The sequence below is a fragment of the Cnephaeus nilssonii genome, assembly GCF_951640355.1.
Source record: "Cnephaeus nilssonii genome assembly, chromosome: 3".
Taxonomy (NCBI): domain Eukaryota; kingdom Metazoa; phylum Chordata; class Mammalia; order Chiroptera; family Vespertilionidae; genus Cnephaeus; species Cnephaeus nilssonii.
In genome coordinates, this window is record NC_137074.1 from 79,891,072 (window position 1) to 79,907,316 (window position 16,245).

Sequence of the window (16,245 nt, forward strand, 5' to 3'; positions counted from 1 at the left end):
GTTGGGATTGTTTAACTACATTACAATTCACCATGTGGTTTAAAAAGAAAAAGAGGTGGGGGCGTGGGGAGCTGCCAACCCATAGTGACTGGACTGCAGAAGAAAGAAGAAAGAAGAAAGAAGAAGTAGAAATAAAATCGGGTAAAACAAATGGGACTTTAGGGCACATAAATGTGAACAAATACCCTTAAAACATTGCCATGATGGAAATGGAATCCTATTTATCAAATAAATTCCCCTTTTCCCAGAGCCCATGAAAATAAGAATCGTGTATAGACACTCAATTATAAAGGCTCTATGGGTTACAAGACTCCAAAGCACCTTATAAATTTCCTAAGAGTTTGAGTTACATACCATGCACTGTTAGTGCTAACTGCATTTTACTGTTTTCTAATAAGGTGATGGTCTTATTGAATATTATATTGCTAGGTCAATGAGAATGTTCTAATAATCAGAACATTGTATTCCTCAATCACACAGCCTAAAAAGAGAGTTTAGCCTAATACTTTTAAGTGATTTCATGCCATTAAATTACCTTGGGAGTTGCGGTTTTAAAAAGAAGCTCTCTTTCTATGAATCTGGGTTTTTAAATTTTGTTTGTTCATTTGTGGGATTTTTTTTTTTTTTTAGACTCTACATATAAGTGAAACCATCTGATATCCGTCTTTCTCTGTCTGACTTATTTCACTGAGCACAATACCTGCTGAAGGGGAATGCAGTAGATAACACTGTGGTAAGTTTACACGGTGACAGATGATTACTAGAATTAAAAATGTCGAATCACTATATTGTAGACCTAAAACTAGTATGACTAAGGTAACATCGTATACCAACTACACTTAAAGAAAAGCTCTTGCTGGGTAGTCTGACCTGTCAGACTGAGAGCTCCTTTAGGCCTTCACTTTGAACATCAGTGGACCTCCAGCGGGAAAACCGCTTCGCCCATCTGCCCGCCTGTGGTTCAGCGACGGCAAAGGTGGGGCACCTGGACTGTGCGCCCCAGTCTCTCCCTGGGAGGCTAGGACTTCCTTTATTCTTCCACGTCACCGGTGTGGGACAGATATTCATGTAGAGCTGAGTAATTTGCTCTCACGTGGAAAGGTCATACCAACGAAAACCAGAGACAGAGACCTGTCAGAATTCTCAAGGCCCACTTCCTGCCTGGCCTGCGGGAACAGCGGTCCTCCTCCTCCTCCTCCTCCTCCTCCTCCTCCTCCTCCTCCGCTGGGCTCTGCTTGTCCTGGCGCTCCCGGTGGTGGCCGGCCCCCGTCTCCCTTTACGTCCACCCAGGACTCTGATGGCAAGCTGACATCCCACAAAGACGGTTAGGGGGAAACTTTTTAAAGCTAAACAGAAACCGTCAGAAGTTTTACAAATAAAATTAAGCATTTAAGTAGTGACAAATGTCATTAACATTTATCAATTACCTTTCAAATGGACCCAGCAAAAAATGCCCCAGCAATGGCTTGTACCTACGCTGAAGTCATAGCGAATTCATTATGTAGATAGGGAATGAAAAGAAATACTGAGGTAAGGGAGCTGCTTTCACACGCGTGCACACACACAGACACACACCCTGTTATCATGCGTACTTTGCAAAATGCCTGGATATCTTCAAGGCTTTCAACAGCTTTACTGTGGCATGTACTCAGCCCAGAGGTGTAGTTTAGTTTCGAGGTCCTCATAATGAGTGAAATTGGCAGTCATCAAGTTAAGAAAAAAATAATAAGTGAACCAAGTATTTTATCTTATGGTCAATCTATCCCTGGTCAAAAAGAAATCAAAATGTTCCAGACTGTTTTTGGCAAACATGGAGACATTGTAACATAAAATGCCTGTATCAATAACAACTTGTGTGCAGACGCAATTTACTATTCATAGTGATGATTATTTGGCCCTCTCCTCTCCCTGTCCAAAGCGACCTGTTCAAAAACATGCTAGAGAGAAAGTGGGGAACTACTAATTCAGTTAAAATTTATATCATTTGTGGACTTTTCCTACCTGTAAAATAAAAAAGATATTTAATTGCAACAAGTCCTGTCATGTTTTGTGTAAGCAGGAATTCATTTAGACATGAGTTATTACACACAAAAATAAGTAATCCAAATGAGCTAACCTGTCCTGTGAGATAGTTAAGTGCTGTTTCCCAAATTAAAATACCAGAAACTGATGGGAGGTTAAAAATGGCAGTGGAGTAAGTGGAAGCTCACAGACACACTCCCAGGACCAAACTGGAATAAAATACCAGAAACTGGAGAAGATCCAGGATTTGGCTAGGACATCTTAAGGTATCACAAGCAGGTCAGAGAACCCATCAGTTCTGATTCAGTCCACCCATCCATCAGCAAAGCGTATATTCTCAGCGCTGTGGCCTTGACCCAACCCTCATTCCCTCTCTGTCCCCAATTCATCTTTAGTCTAAAGGAACTCTCTACACTTTACACTTATGTATTGTATTTGGCAGCTGAAAAAAAAAAAAGGATGCTGAGATACTTAACACAACAATAATGTGATCTTGATTAATACGCTCAGGAAATTCAAAACTCTGGCAGAATAAAGTACAAGCCTCACTCTATAATGCAGCAAAAAGGTTGCTTTTTCTTCAGCAGTTCGACTCCCCCCCTCCCCCAACACTTTATATTTTATTTAGACAAATGTCTGACTATAAACTATATTGAAACTACTTCAAAGGCTTCTCCTTCTATCTGACAATCACAAGCATGCTACAAAATATTGGTTACGAAGCCCGCCTTCTCCTGGAATAGTCCCACCCTCCCTCCCTCCCGGGCCTCCTGAGCCACAGTGATTGACAGCACTGCTCTGCCAATGGACACCCAGGCCCAGCTGCTCTCTTCCAGATGCTTTCCGACTCACACGGTTTTGAATTTCTTTAAATGCAGCTTACGCATAAAAATTGTTGCATCTCTTACTCTATTCTAAAACTTTTTAACTGGGGGAAAAATTTTGTGCCCAAATTGAATGTTTTTTTAATAAAATACTCTTCTTCCAACAGAGTTCAAAATGCAGGTTAACTTTATGATACAGGTAGCAAGCCATTTCTCTCTTCTCTAGGCTTCTAATCGGTTCCACGGTAGGAGTTTTGATTAAAGCTCTTCCCTGCCATGAAAAAAACAACAACACACAATTAATTGAAAAGGCAAGAATGTGCATAGAAATGCATTTCTGCTGTAATACATTGCCAAGCTATGTTCCTAAAATCACCAATACTTTGTATTTTCTTTTTTTGCAGGAAAGTTATCCTGTACTTTGCTGTTTAAAAAAAAAAAAATCCTTCTCCACAAAGACCATGTAATGCTTTTACTAAATCCTAAATCGAGTCCATTAACATTTTCTTGGACTACTGGTAGGTAAAAATGCTGAGATTAAGTGAAACTGAAAGTGTTGTATGGGTTATGTACCTCATATTTTTTCAATGTTTTCTCCTCGATGAACATCCCTCTTAGGATAAAAGTGTCTGTGTGGACTTCCTTTTGTTTCACTATGATCTTTTTTAAATCTTCTGTTACATGGATTTTTATATGTTAATGCCAGACAGTTAACCAGCAGAAATTGAAACAATGTAGTCAATCTGTCTCCCCTTAATTGGGCTCTCCTGGATCCTTTCTTCCTGTGTGTTAGCCGAGATAAGATGCATTTGTAATTCAGGAAACACATTCAGGCAGGTGCCTGTAGGGGGCTTATGAGAAGTCTTAGGGAAGACAGAAACGTTAGTCATGTTCTTTCCGTTAGCTTCCACTGGGATGGAGCCATGGGCCATCTGCTGGCTGGAGATGCCAGGATGAGTGGGTGTCTGAGCTTAAAGGGCAGAGCCTGGTAATATTGTTCTAACAGCGTTCAGCAAGGTTGGCGGCAACACCTTCCAGGGGTCAAGGCAGGTGCTCCGAGATTTTTAAAGGAATTCTCCATCAGGCACATGCAATTAGAAAGGTATCTTTCTTGCCCTAACCCATTTGGCTAAGTGGATAGAGCGTCAGCCTGCGGACTGAAGGGTCCCAGGTTTTATTCCAGTCAAGGGCATGTACCTTGGTTGCGGGCACATACCCAGTAGAGGGTGTGCAGGAGGCAGCTGATCGATGTTTCTAACTCTCTATCCCTCTCCCTTCCTCCCTGTAAAAAATCAATAATAAAATATATTTTTTTAAAAGAAAGAAAAGTATCTTTCTCAATTTCCTTAAGTGTCAATGTGTGCCTTCCTATCAGAGAGGAATCATGAGTGAGGGGCTGCCTATCAGGAAAAGGGGATTCGGAGCCAAGGGACAGAGGCCCCAGTCAGGACATGGGCGCCATCCTGACCCTTTGTGGATTTCTTCTACAAACTTGCATGAATTGCTCTGGTTTTTCTCTTTTCAAAGCCACATGAAGATACCTGGCCTGGGGGGAACCCATCCATGAGGAAGCACCTTTGTGGGGCAGCATTAGGAGCAAAAATAAAAGCCAAATTATCATTTCACCCACTACACTCAATTAATGTCCATAATGGTCTCTTTATAAGATGATTTATTTTAGTAACCTGTCTGGTTATGGATCCTGGGGAACAGAAGGAGAAAACTACAGATACTTGCCCAAAATGCTGCTGAGAAAAGCAAATGGAAAGACAGAATGAAATGTAAGATAAACTTGATAGAGGCAAGAGATATATTTTAATGAGATTTGTGTAATTGAAAGCATAGTGAAAAGTATCTACAGAGATTTATGGCTTCTCAAATGCTTTTCATAGAAACTGTCTATGAAAAGTATTTTAGAGCATTAACTCTTGGGTGATATCTATGGTAATGAGAGAGAAAAATATGACAGCCCAGGAAGTTCTAGGCCAGAACCCAGAGTGTCTTTGTTTTAAATTTTCTCTGCCATTTGCTGTTACTATAATCTTGAGTAAGTCCTTTCAGCTCTGCAGGGCTTCTTTTCCTCATTTATAAAACTTAAATAAAGAAACATTCAACCTACAAAACCATCATGAGAAATAAATGAGGTAATCTGTGTGGGAATGTATTAACTCTGAAGAACTCAACAAACATTGGTTATCACAGGAACAGGAACTATGCGCTCCCGCTGGAGGCGCTACCCTAAGGCTAAGGGTTAAGAGCCTGAGTGGGGGCGCTGTTGCTCATGCTTACATTTGATGTTCTCTCACAAAAGCTGCAAACTCAGGATCGTTGGCATACAGTTCCAAAATTCTCATTCTTTCTTGAATTTCCTTTTTGAAAAGAAAAATAGGCCATACATGGCATTAGAAAAGCTTAAACCATCTTTTAAAAGTTCTAATTTTCATAAGGAAATGTGGCCGTCTGGGCTATTCAGGGGAGAACCATAGGAAAGAATGGCCTTTTGAGAGAATGGAAGGTTTGGATAGTACCCGAACTGCTCAGAATAACTCCGGCATATTTCTAAGGAAGTGGGGAGGAGGGAGAGAGCAATTGCTAATAATGGAGAAAGAAACCACAGGGTGGAGAAGAAGGTACAGCTCAGATTCGTATACCCTCTGCATACTACATCAACGGCGAGATATCATGAAGTAGAAACTAATCAGGAAATACTTCTCATCTTTTCTTGAAGCTCGTGTACACACACACACACACACATACACACACACACACACACACACACACACACACACACACACCAGAAGCAGCAGAGCAACAACAGAAAAGCAGTTTCCTACCTCTCTGGAAAGCCCACTGTTCTCATATATTTGTCTGATTTCTCCCCTGCTCAGACCACCAATCACCTCTCCTCGCGCTGCCCTGTGGAAGGGACCCTGAGGACAGGGTCCCCTGTGCTGTTCCGTTCCCGCCCCATGGCGTTCATACACGGGGTTGTACTTTACGGCATCTTCAATGGATGAAAGGCTGGCAGGCTGTCTGCTGGAGCCACAAAAAGAAAAGTGGGATTCATTCAGATTCAGATGTATAACTACTTGGAAGGCTGTTTACCTGTAATAAGATTTCTCTTGGGGAAGAAAAGGAGGTGAATTGATACAAATAGGGGGAGGTGACTGTGAAAAATACCCAGATCAATCTCAAAAATTATTTATCAGGTGTTGTCATTACTATCTCCTCAACTATATGGCAAGTGCCCCGGGAAACTGTTTCATGTCTCATTCATCTTTATTTGCCCCACAGGGCCTGGCACTCAATAAATGCTGATGGGGAACGAAACCTGCCAATTAGATAGTATTTCATGAAATGCATATGGCGCCATCATTCCCAGAGTAGACAAATAAAAAATTGATGTGTGGCACACAGAGAATCTGATAAAAATATAAATATGGGAGTACTGGGCCTCAGGTTCAATTCCGGTCTACACATATTTACTGAGCATTGGTTATGTGCCTAAGACAGTTCTAGATAGTAATGATATAAAGAATTGGTTGGAATCCCTCTCCAGAATGAGATTACAGTATAATGAAAAGTCAGACTCAATAAAAAGCATAAGAACAATGATGGAAGTGTGTCCTGGGTGCTCTAAGAACCTAGGAGAGGTGCCTCCTTAGCAAGCTGAGGGTGAGGGAAGGTAACCTAGACCTAAACCAGTAACTCTTATAGACTATGGAAACACAAAAGCAAACTACAACCACTGATTATAATCACACTAGAGGCCCAGTGCACGAAATTCATGCATGAGTAGGTCCCTAGTGGCTGCCGGCTGCCAGTGGGGCCTCCCTTCCCCCAGCTACCTGCGCCCTGGTCAAACTCCCAGTCAAACTCCAGGTTGAGGGGACAATTTGCATATTAGGCTTTTATTATATAGGACTAGCGTTCCCGTTGCAGGAAGTTTCCTGCAATAGGGCTTCCTGCTGCACTCTATCCTGCCCCGCCTGCTCTCCTCCCTTCTCCCCCTCCCCGCCTTCTCCACCAGCCCGCCTGCTTTTCTCCCTTCTCCACCAGCCCGCCTGCTCTCCTTCCTTCTCCCCCGGCCCCGCCTGCGCTCCTCCCTTCTCCTCCCCCCGGCTTGCTTGCTTCTCCACAGCTTTGCTCCCTTCTGCAGCTCTTGACTTCTTTCTACACTGTCTTGATATGCAAATTAGCCACCATCTTGGTTGGGTAATTTGCATGTTCACCCTGATTGGTTGGTGGGCGTGGCTTGGCTGGTGGGCGTGGCTTGGGCATAGCGAAGGTGTGGTCAATTTGCATATTAGTCTATTATTAGGTAGGATAACAACCCAAAGGGTCCTTGGATTGCTAGTCTAGCAAGTAAAACAGATTATATTTTCTCCATTAATGAAGCTACATTTTACTAAAAGAAAATCAGATGTCATTTCTTGTCAGATTCTTATCTAGATTTAGAACCACAATGAGCCAAAGGGTAACAAACTAACTGATCTGGTTTTCATACAAGGATCTCACCTTATCTCCATCACCCTTCCAACCGCTCCCCAACCATGAAATAGGCATTTGGGCCATACTCAATGATGCCATTCCTTCAGTGTTCCTTGAGATTCATTCATGCCTTCCTAACTTTGCTCATGCTCATTCAACTAGCTAGAAAGTGTCCCACCCCACCCACAGTAGATCTCTACTCTTCTGTCCAGCTAAATATCATAACCATCTTTAAAACTTCCAAGACTCTCTCCCCCAGGCAAAACGAATTCATCCCTCATCCAGGCCCCTTCGCATCTTACTCATACTGCTGCTTCTGTTTGCTTCCAATTGGACACCCTTCAAGGACAGGGCCCATGTTTTCATTCAACTTTATAGCTTTCTCCCCTTCAGCCCAGATCCCTATCCAATATTTGGCACATGGTCAGTACTAAATGAATGAATAAAAGAAACATTTTTATTTCACCCAAGAGCAATTTTCTTTATTTACCTAAAGGGCCTCTCTCTTTCTCTCCCAGCATTCTGAGCTTGAAGAGTCTTGATGAGGAAGATGACAACAGCAGAAGAGACGAGGAGAAGTCCAACCACGGCGGCGATGGTGATGCCTATCACCAAGGGCTCGGACACAAACTCCTCACAGTGCTCCCCTCGGTACCACCAGTTCTCACCCACCCGGCACCTGTAATGAGAAGTGACCGAGTCTCAAAGTGGGATCACTTTGGTAAAAGTCATAATAAACAGCCGATGCTTCAGTGGGACCTGGAAAAGGTAAAGAAATAAATACTGGCCACAGGAAACTTCAGTAAAGAGGTAAATATGCAGGTTCAATGATCATATGATTTAAGTTCGTGTGTGATGCAGGGCACAGACCCAGGAGGTCCTCAATGACTATATTTAACTGATGGAATAAAAGATGAACAAGGCTTAAAGGAAGTATTCTATTCAGGTTCCTTAGTCATGGATAACAAAACAGGCCCAGAACGAAAGTGACTGGTGTGAGATCACACACTCAGTCAGCAACTGAGCTGGGTCTGGACCCAGGTCCCCAGACTCCTCCTGTCCTTTCCCACCCGGCAGTGGCCCTCCAAACCCCCAGGCCACAGACCTGTGCAAAAAGGTCTTCAAATCCCACAGCAGCAAGGAAATCACTGCTTTTCCTTAATACTGATTTCTCTGGATATCAAAGGACTACCTTTCCCCTTAGTTTCCTAGCTAAACATTACACTTTTCCACAGAGAAGAATCTGAATCATTTCTACCTAGTTCCTCTGTTTGTGGCATTATGCCAACATTTGACCATTTTCACATCCACAAATTGTCCTCTCATTTATTCTCAGCATTCTCTCCTTTTACACCATGTGACTGTGGTGTGTGGTGGGTGGTTGATTTGCTCTGCTTTGTTTTAGGACAGTGGTCGGCAAACTCATTAGTCAACAGAGCCAAATATCAACAGTACGATTGAAATTTCTTTTGAGAGCCAAATTTTTTTAACTTAAACTTCTTCTAACGCCACTTCTTCAAAATAGACTCGCCCAGGCCGTGGTATTTTGTGGAAGAGCCACACTCAAGGGGCCAAAGAGCCGCAAGTGGCTCATGAACCGCAGTTTGCCGACCACGGTTTTAGGGGAATGGGCAGGAAAGGACAGTCAGGGTACCTGTGTCTGCTCATCCGTCTGCTGCATTTTCATTGGTTCTGCCTTTAAAAAATGGATCTCAGGTACTTAAATAAAATATTTTTGTCATGACTTCAAAGACTTTAAATATTTGCTTTTCTTTTTCTCTGAATACTCGGTAGGACCAAGAGCAGCCCAAAGCCATTCAAAACATAATCCAAATAGAATGAAACTCCTTTGTTTTCACTCTCAGGTACAGTATAAAGTGTTGCTCTTATGCTGAAACCTAATTTAAGCGCCAGTTGCCTTACCATCCCCTCCAAGAACCACAACACAGACTCCAACTGCTCCCAGGACTCTCAGTGGGACCCTGGACAATGTCTCTCTCACAGCTCCCTAAGAGCATAAAATAAAATAACCATTTGAACTATAATTCAGGCCTTTAAACTGACTCAGTCTTCACATGAACACTAAATGGTACCAATCTATTGTTTAGATATAACTTCTATAACAAATATTGCTGTGATTATCCTAAAAGCATAGATGTAGACCCTTTTTCTTCAGAGGAAGTATCTACAACCTCGTGAAGTCAAAATTCCTAACTACACCATACCTGCAAATGGCCCCATGTCCGGGCATAATGTCACACTTCCCATCATTGAAGCAGAAGTCAGGCTGAAGGTCACAGAGACTCTGACAAGGCAGCTCTTCCACACTCAGGTACCCAGGGTAGCATCTGCACTCAGCTTCTCCACTCCAGGGATTGACCAAACACTCGGAAAACTCATTGCATGCCTGAAACTTGCAAGGGTTGGCTTCATCACCTAAAACATCAAACAAACCAGAAAATAATGCTAGGAAAGGCAAAACACAGGAGTTGGAGTACATGAAGCTCCTCCACTAAGTCTCACTGTCCAAAGTACCATGGGACAACCCTTTTCCTGAAGCATTAAACTACGCCATCACCACCAATACCACACAAAAATTCAGATTCATCCTAAGCACCTTTCCTAAACCCTTCAGAGGGAACATGGCCCTGAAACACCTTAGTTTTAGATTTCTATCTTTCAGAACTATGAGAGAATAAATCTCAGTTTTTGTAAGCCATCCCATTTGTGTTCTTTTGTTACAGCAGCCCTAGGAAACTCATACAGGGGACCACTGATGAGGTGCTCATATAGCGAGGAAAGCCTACAAAAGTGCTAGTAGTAGATGGGCAGTTTCTATAAGGGGCCTACGCAGCCGGATTCCATTGTGTATTTCCTAAGTCTTCACAGTCTTATTCTAGTATATTAGTACATATTGTGACTTTGTGCTCAGAAAACAATATAATCCTGGCCTAGCAGTGTGTTTAGAGAATGGGGAGGATAATATTGCATGGCTCCCTATGTAGATGGAAGTTCAAGAGTTTTTGTGAAAATAAGTTAGGCAAGAGACACGTCAATCTTGTCTCTAGCCAATTTTGAGATAAAATAATATTTTAATCTGAAGACCTTTAAAAATATACAGGTAGTAGGGAAATTCTATTTTAAAATTCTAAAACATTGTGATCATTCCATGAATACATGTGAATGTCTGGTGGAAGAGAAATAGGAAGAGGGGAAAAATAAATGTTGCTTCCTTTTGCCCTAGACCAAGAAGAGAGACTAAGATTAATACTGTAATCATGTAAATAAAAGACTGTAGCTTTAAAGTCTTTTTCCAGTCCTCTGTGTAGGTTAAAGGTGGATGCCCAGAATACATGGCCCCCTGTTTCAGAGTACCTTAATGACTTTATGGGAAAACAAAGATAGACCTGGAGCTTAATTTGGGATAAGAGACAAGGATCTAAATTATAAAATGAATTATGTCTAGTTTACCAGGGACAGGCTAAGAAAGGAATTGATGGTTCCAGAAAAATAAGAATGAAGAAAATATGGAAATGGTGTAGAAAGACAGCCAGAATAGCATGGTAGTTGGCTTGGTCCAAAAAGTTGGCCAATAAGAAATGATTTTTTTTTAATATATTTTATTGATTTTTCACAGAGAGGAAGGGAGAAGGATAGAGAGCTAAAACATCAATGAGAGAGAAACATCGACCAGCCGCCTCCTGCACACCCCCCACCGGGGATGTGCCCACAACCAAGGTACATGCCCCTGACCGGAATCAAACCCGGGACCCTTCAATCCACAGGCCGACGCTCTATCCACTGAGCCAAACCGGTTTCGGCAAGAAATGATTTTGAAAGGGTTGCTGAGGAAGTTTAGAATATTTATGCCCAACAATATTTTAAACCACCTGTGGTGGTATAACAAAGCCTTCTCTGTCACCCTCATAACATAAAGAAATATCTGATAGAATCAACTACTTTGTAGAGGTGCCTATGAAAAGTAAAAAATGGGACTGTGATCTGTATTGGGTTTTAAGAAAGAACAACCACAAGGATTGGGAATTCAGCAGAAGGAACCCAGAGCTGGAGGTGATTAAGAGATATTTAAGTTCCCTGTTCATTCCTAGAGATATTGGGGATAGGAGGGACGGGACGTGGATGCAGGTTTCACACTGCACATGGGAGGGGCTAATGCCAGTTCATTTGAATATTAAAGAAAAAGGAGACCCAATAAACATGAAAGACACAGCGTGCAGCTCACATTGGTGAGTTACATAAAATATTGATGTAAATGCACTTATTTATTGTACTTCCCTGTTTTTAAAAAGTGGGTTGACTTTTGCAAAAAGTTTTATAAATTATATCTGTTTGCATGCATTTGTATGGCTAGTCAAATGTAAATATATGTTATTTGTTTAATACTTAGATTAGCCCCATAAAATACATAGATCAGGTAATATTATCCCCATTTTAAATATTTTTTAAGTTTTCAATTAGAGTTGACAATATTATATTAGTTTCCTGTGTATAATATAGTGATTAGACATTTATATTACTTATTAAGTAATCACCTCAAACATTATCCCCATTTAATATATGAGGGACTAAAGCTCAGAGATAATATGGATCATCTATGGTCACACAAATGATAAATGGCAGAACAGAGACAAAAAATCAGGCCTTCCAGCCCTGGCCGGTTTTCTCAGTGGTTAGAGAATTGGCCCGCACACCGAAGGGTCGCAGGTTCAATTCCTGGTCAAGGGCATGTACATCGGTTACAGGTCAATTATAGCCCCAGTCGGGGAGGCAGGCAGTTGATGTGTCTCTCTCACATCAATGTTTTCTCTCCCTCCTTTTCTCTCTCTCTCTCTCTCTCTCTCTCTCTCTCTCTCTCTCTCTCTCTCTCTCTTTCTTCCACTCTCTTTCTTCCACTCTCTTTCTTCCACTCTCTCTCTAAAGATTAATGGGAAAAAATATTCTCAGGTGAGGATTTAAAAACAAAAGAAAAGATAAAGAAATCAGGCCTTCCAAATTATAATTACTTGCTTTTTCCACTACACCACATGGCAAAGAATGTGCAACTGGCCTTAGAGAACTCAAATGGAAGAGATTTAAATATTGGAGGATTAACCAAATCATTTTCCTCACATTCAATGAATAAGGATTTCAAAGGAAAGAATGTGACTTTCTCAGCTAAAAAATAGAGTTGACTTTAAACCAGTTTGAGAGTAAAAGGCACTGGAGAAACATGAGCTCAAGTATTCACCCTTACTCCTACCCAAAACCACTGTCCTCTGGCGTGTGGGAGATGAAAAAGAACGAAGTCTGAGGATTCAACAGTATTCACTGCATCCAAATCTTCCAAATAAAAGCAATGGTTCATTTCATTCATTCGCAGTATATTTTAGTATCTTTTATATGCAAGACACTATGGTTAATAAAACAGATAAAATATCATTCCTTGTGGATAGCTCAACTGAGGATAATGCCCATTAAGCAACTATATGCATAGATTAGCATTATTACAATATTTATAAGCTCTATAGCAGGAAAAGAACATGATGTTACAAGAAAAACTAACAGGAGAGACCCAATCTAGAGTATGGGTGAGTCAGTGAAAGTCTTGAGGAGGAGACATTTGAACTGAAGCATAAAGGGTGAGCAGAAGTCAGCCAAGAGGGGAAAGCGTTCCAAGCAAAGGAGACAGTACGTGCAAAGGCTGTAAGGCAAGAAAAGTTGTTTGAATCTGAGGAACTAAAAACCAGCTAGTTTGACTTGGTAAGCAAAGAAGTTAGTTCCATTGGATGATATCGAGGAGGAAGATAGGGTCCAGGCCTTGTAGCTATTGAACCAGGCAGTCATTGAAGTAAAAAATAATCTGGTTGATGTTTTTACAAAGAGCACCCTGGCTGCTATCTGCAGAATGGAGAGGGGAAGGAAACAAGAGAGGTAGTGGGGAAACTGGTTCAAATGAGAGATGACAGTGGTTTGGCCTAGAGTAGTGGCAATGGTGGTAATAGAAACTGAGGTATCAGAATGACTTCCCAAGTTTCTGGCTTAAGTAGCTGATTGGACACAGCTTCCATTTATCAGGATGGTGAAGCTGAGCGGAATAGATATAGCTGAAATGTGGAGAGATACGGAAAACAAGATCTCACTCTTACATATCTTAAATTTGATATACATAGAATACATCCAAGTTGAGATCAACAAGTACATAGTTAGATACTGATTCTGGAGCTCAGAAGACAAGTCTAATCTGTATATAAAAATGTGGAGAGAAATTGTATCTCTATTAGACTTATAATAATGGAAATGGATAAAACAACTTGGGAAAATTATATAGAAGGAAGGGAGTCCAAATCTACCTGGCTTGGCAAATAGAGATGTAGCAAAAACAGATCCAGTGGAAAGGTAAAAGAGAGAGCCAGGTAGAGTACAAAAGGAAACGGGAGGTAAATAAGTAAAGATAACATATGCAGACAACCCTTTTGAAAAGAGAATGATACTGATGTCCTTGGAAGAGATATACTAATTACCAAGATGTGGAAAATTTGCCTGACATGATACTCTTTTACCTACAAGTGTTGAATTTACCTTGACTTGGTGTAGAAAAAAATACATAAGAATAACTACTGGATTCCACTAAGAAAGCAGCAGAGTAATCAATATCATTACCTGATTCCACATCAAGGGAGTATTTATCAATAGCCAAGTTCATGGTTTGGTAGGCAGTGGTGCAAAAGTCTTCCAGAATCATGTATACAGCATTGTTGACATTAGGAGGGACAGACTTGGAGAACTTCATTCTGCTGTTCACCACAATACTGCCATTTCTGAAGTTCAAGATTTCTAAATTCTGGAACCCTGTGAGATTTGACTGGAGATAGGGGACCAGCTGCAATACATGAAAAATGATCAGTTTATTGACAAGGTTTTGCATTTTGTTAAACACATACCAAAAAAAAACTTTAAAAAGATGAACCCCTCCCCCTTTCCAAATTGCATGCTATTTACATTATTTAAACTGTTCATCAACAAAAGTATCACTTGTAACTACCAATCTATACTTCTCAATCCTTTCACCTTTTTCACCTAGTTTCCTCCCCCCCACCCCCCCCTGGCAACCATCAGTATTCTCTCTGTATCTGTGAGTCTGTTTCTGTTCTGTTTGTTCATTGATTTTGTTCTTTAGATTCGACATATAAGTGAAATCATACATATAGTATTTCTCTTTCTCTGACTTATTTCAGTTAGCATAATTCCCTCAAGGTCCATCCATGCCGTTGCAAATGGTAATAGTCCTGGAGATGTAAAGTACAGCATAAGAAATCTATATACATAAAAGCCTAAGCGACCATTATGACCAGACGACCAGGCGACCCGCTGGTAGCTATGATGTGCACTGACCACCAGGGGGTAGACGCTCAATGCAGGAGCTTTGCCCTGGTGGTCAGTGCGCTCCCACAGCCAACCTCCTGTGGCCGGCCAACCTCCCATGGTTCCTCCCCCCAGCCAGCCAGCCCCGATCGGGACTGGGCGAGATGACCCCAATGGACCCCGATCGCCAGCCAGGCCTAGGGACACCACCCATGCACGAATTCATGCTCTGGGCCTCTATCTATATATATAAAAGGCTAATATGCAAAATGTCCCCTCAGGAGTTCGACCGAGAGACCGGGAGTTCGATCACTTGCTATGACATGTGCTGATAACCAGGGGCCAGCACAAAACCAAGGGAGGCCCCGGCCGGCAGCCAGAAGCCAGGGAAGGGAAGCCCTGGTTGGCAGCCTGAAGGCCCTGATTGGCCCCAATCGCTGACCAGGCCTAGGGACCCTACTTGTGCAGAAATTTCATGCATCAGGCCTTTAGTATCCTATCTAATAAAAGTGTAACATGCAAATTAACCATCACTCTGCTACACCCACAAGCCATGCCCACCAGCCACACTCACCAGCCAATCAGGAGCGAGTATGCAAATTAACCCCAACCAAGATGGCTGCAGCCACAGAGCGAGCAGGAGGGAAGCTTGGGTTTCCCCAGCGATGGAGGAAGCCAAGCTTTCCACACACCCTGGTGGGCCCAGGCCTCCACTCAAGGCTACAAAGTTTCAATTATAGAAGGTAAACAAATCCCAACAAAAATGGCGGCAGCCACGGAGCTGGAGAGAACAGGAGGCTAGGGTTGCCCCCGGCAATGGAAGAAGCCAAGCTTCTGCAGCCCTGGCCTGTCTTGGCCTGCGCTCAAGGCTACAAAGTTTCAATTATAGAAGATAAATAAATCCAAACAGAAATGGCTGCCACCACCAAGTAAGCAGGAGGCTTGGCTCCGCTCCAGGCTACAAAGTTTCAATTGTAGAAGATAAATAAATCCCAGATACCAGGGCCTCCACTTGGGTCGCCGGGGGGCGTGGCTGGCCTGCAAACCACCACAGGCCCCTTGCCCAGGCCACCCCACGCCCCAAGGGAACCCCCACCTTGATCCGGGACACCCTTCAGGGCAAACCAGCTGGCCCCCACCCATGCACCAGGCCTCTATCCTATCTAATAAAAGAGTAATATGCAGATTGCCCACCACTCCAACACACAAGATGGCTGCCCCCATGTGGTCAAAGATCCTGCCCCCATGTGGACACAAGATGGCCACCACAAGATGGCGAGCAGGGGAGGGCAGTTGGGAGGGACCAGGCCTGCAAAGGGAGGGCAGTTGGGGGTGATCAAGCCTGCAGGGAAGGGCAGTTAGGGGTGACCAGGCCAGCAGAGTAGGGAAGTTGGGGGTGACCGGGCTTGCAGGGAAGGGCAGTTGGGGGGGACCCAGGCCTGCAGGGGAGAGCAGTTGAGGGTGACCAGGCCTGCAGGGGAGCAGTTAGGCATCAATCAGGCTGGCAGGGGAGTGGTTAGGGGTGATCAGGCTGGCAGGCAGAAGC

General features: G+C 42.7%; 1 protein-coding gene across 1 annotated transcript in view; it reads right to left on the bottom strand.

The window, feature by feature from the left end:
• Positions 1–2,849: 2,849 nt before the first annotated feature.
• IMPG2 (interphotoreceptor matrix proteoglycan 2) overlaps positions 2,850–16,245 on the bottom strand; it is an 89,286-nt gene continuing 75,890 nt past the window's right edge. Inside the window, exons 15-20 of the mRNA XM_079767441.1 lie at positions 13,998–14,217; positions 9,563–9,773; positions 7,828–8,016; positions 5,681–5,882; positions 5,136–5,215; positions 2,850–3,117 (exon numbers count right to left, since the gene is read on the bottom strand). Of these exons, the coding sequence (XP_079623567.1) occupies positions 3,105–3,117; positions 5,136–5,215; positions 5,681–5,882; positions 7,828–8,016; positions 9,563–9,773; positions 13,998–14,217 (915 nt within the window). The 3' untranslated portion in view covers positions 2,850–3,104. The remainder of the gene's footprint in view (positions 3,118–5,135; positions 5,216–5,680; positions 5,883–7,827; positions 8,017–9,562; positions 9,774–13,997; positions 14,218–16,245) is intronic.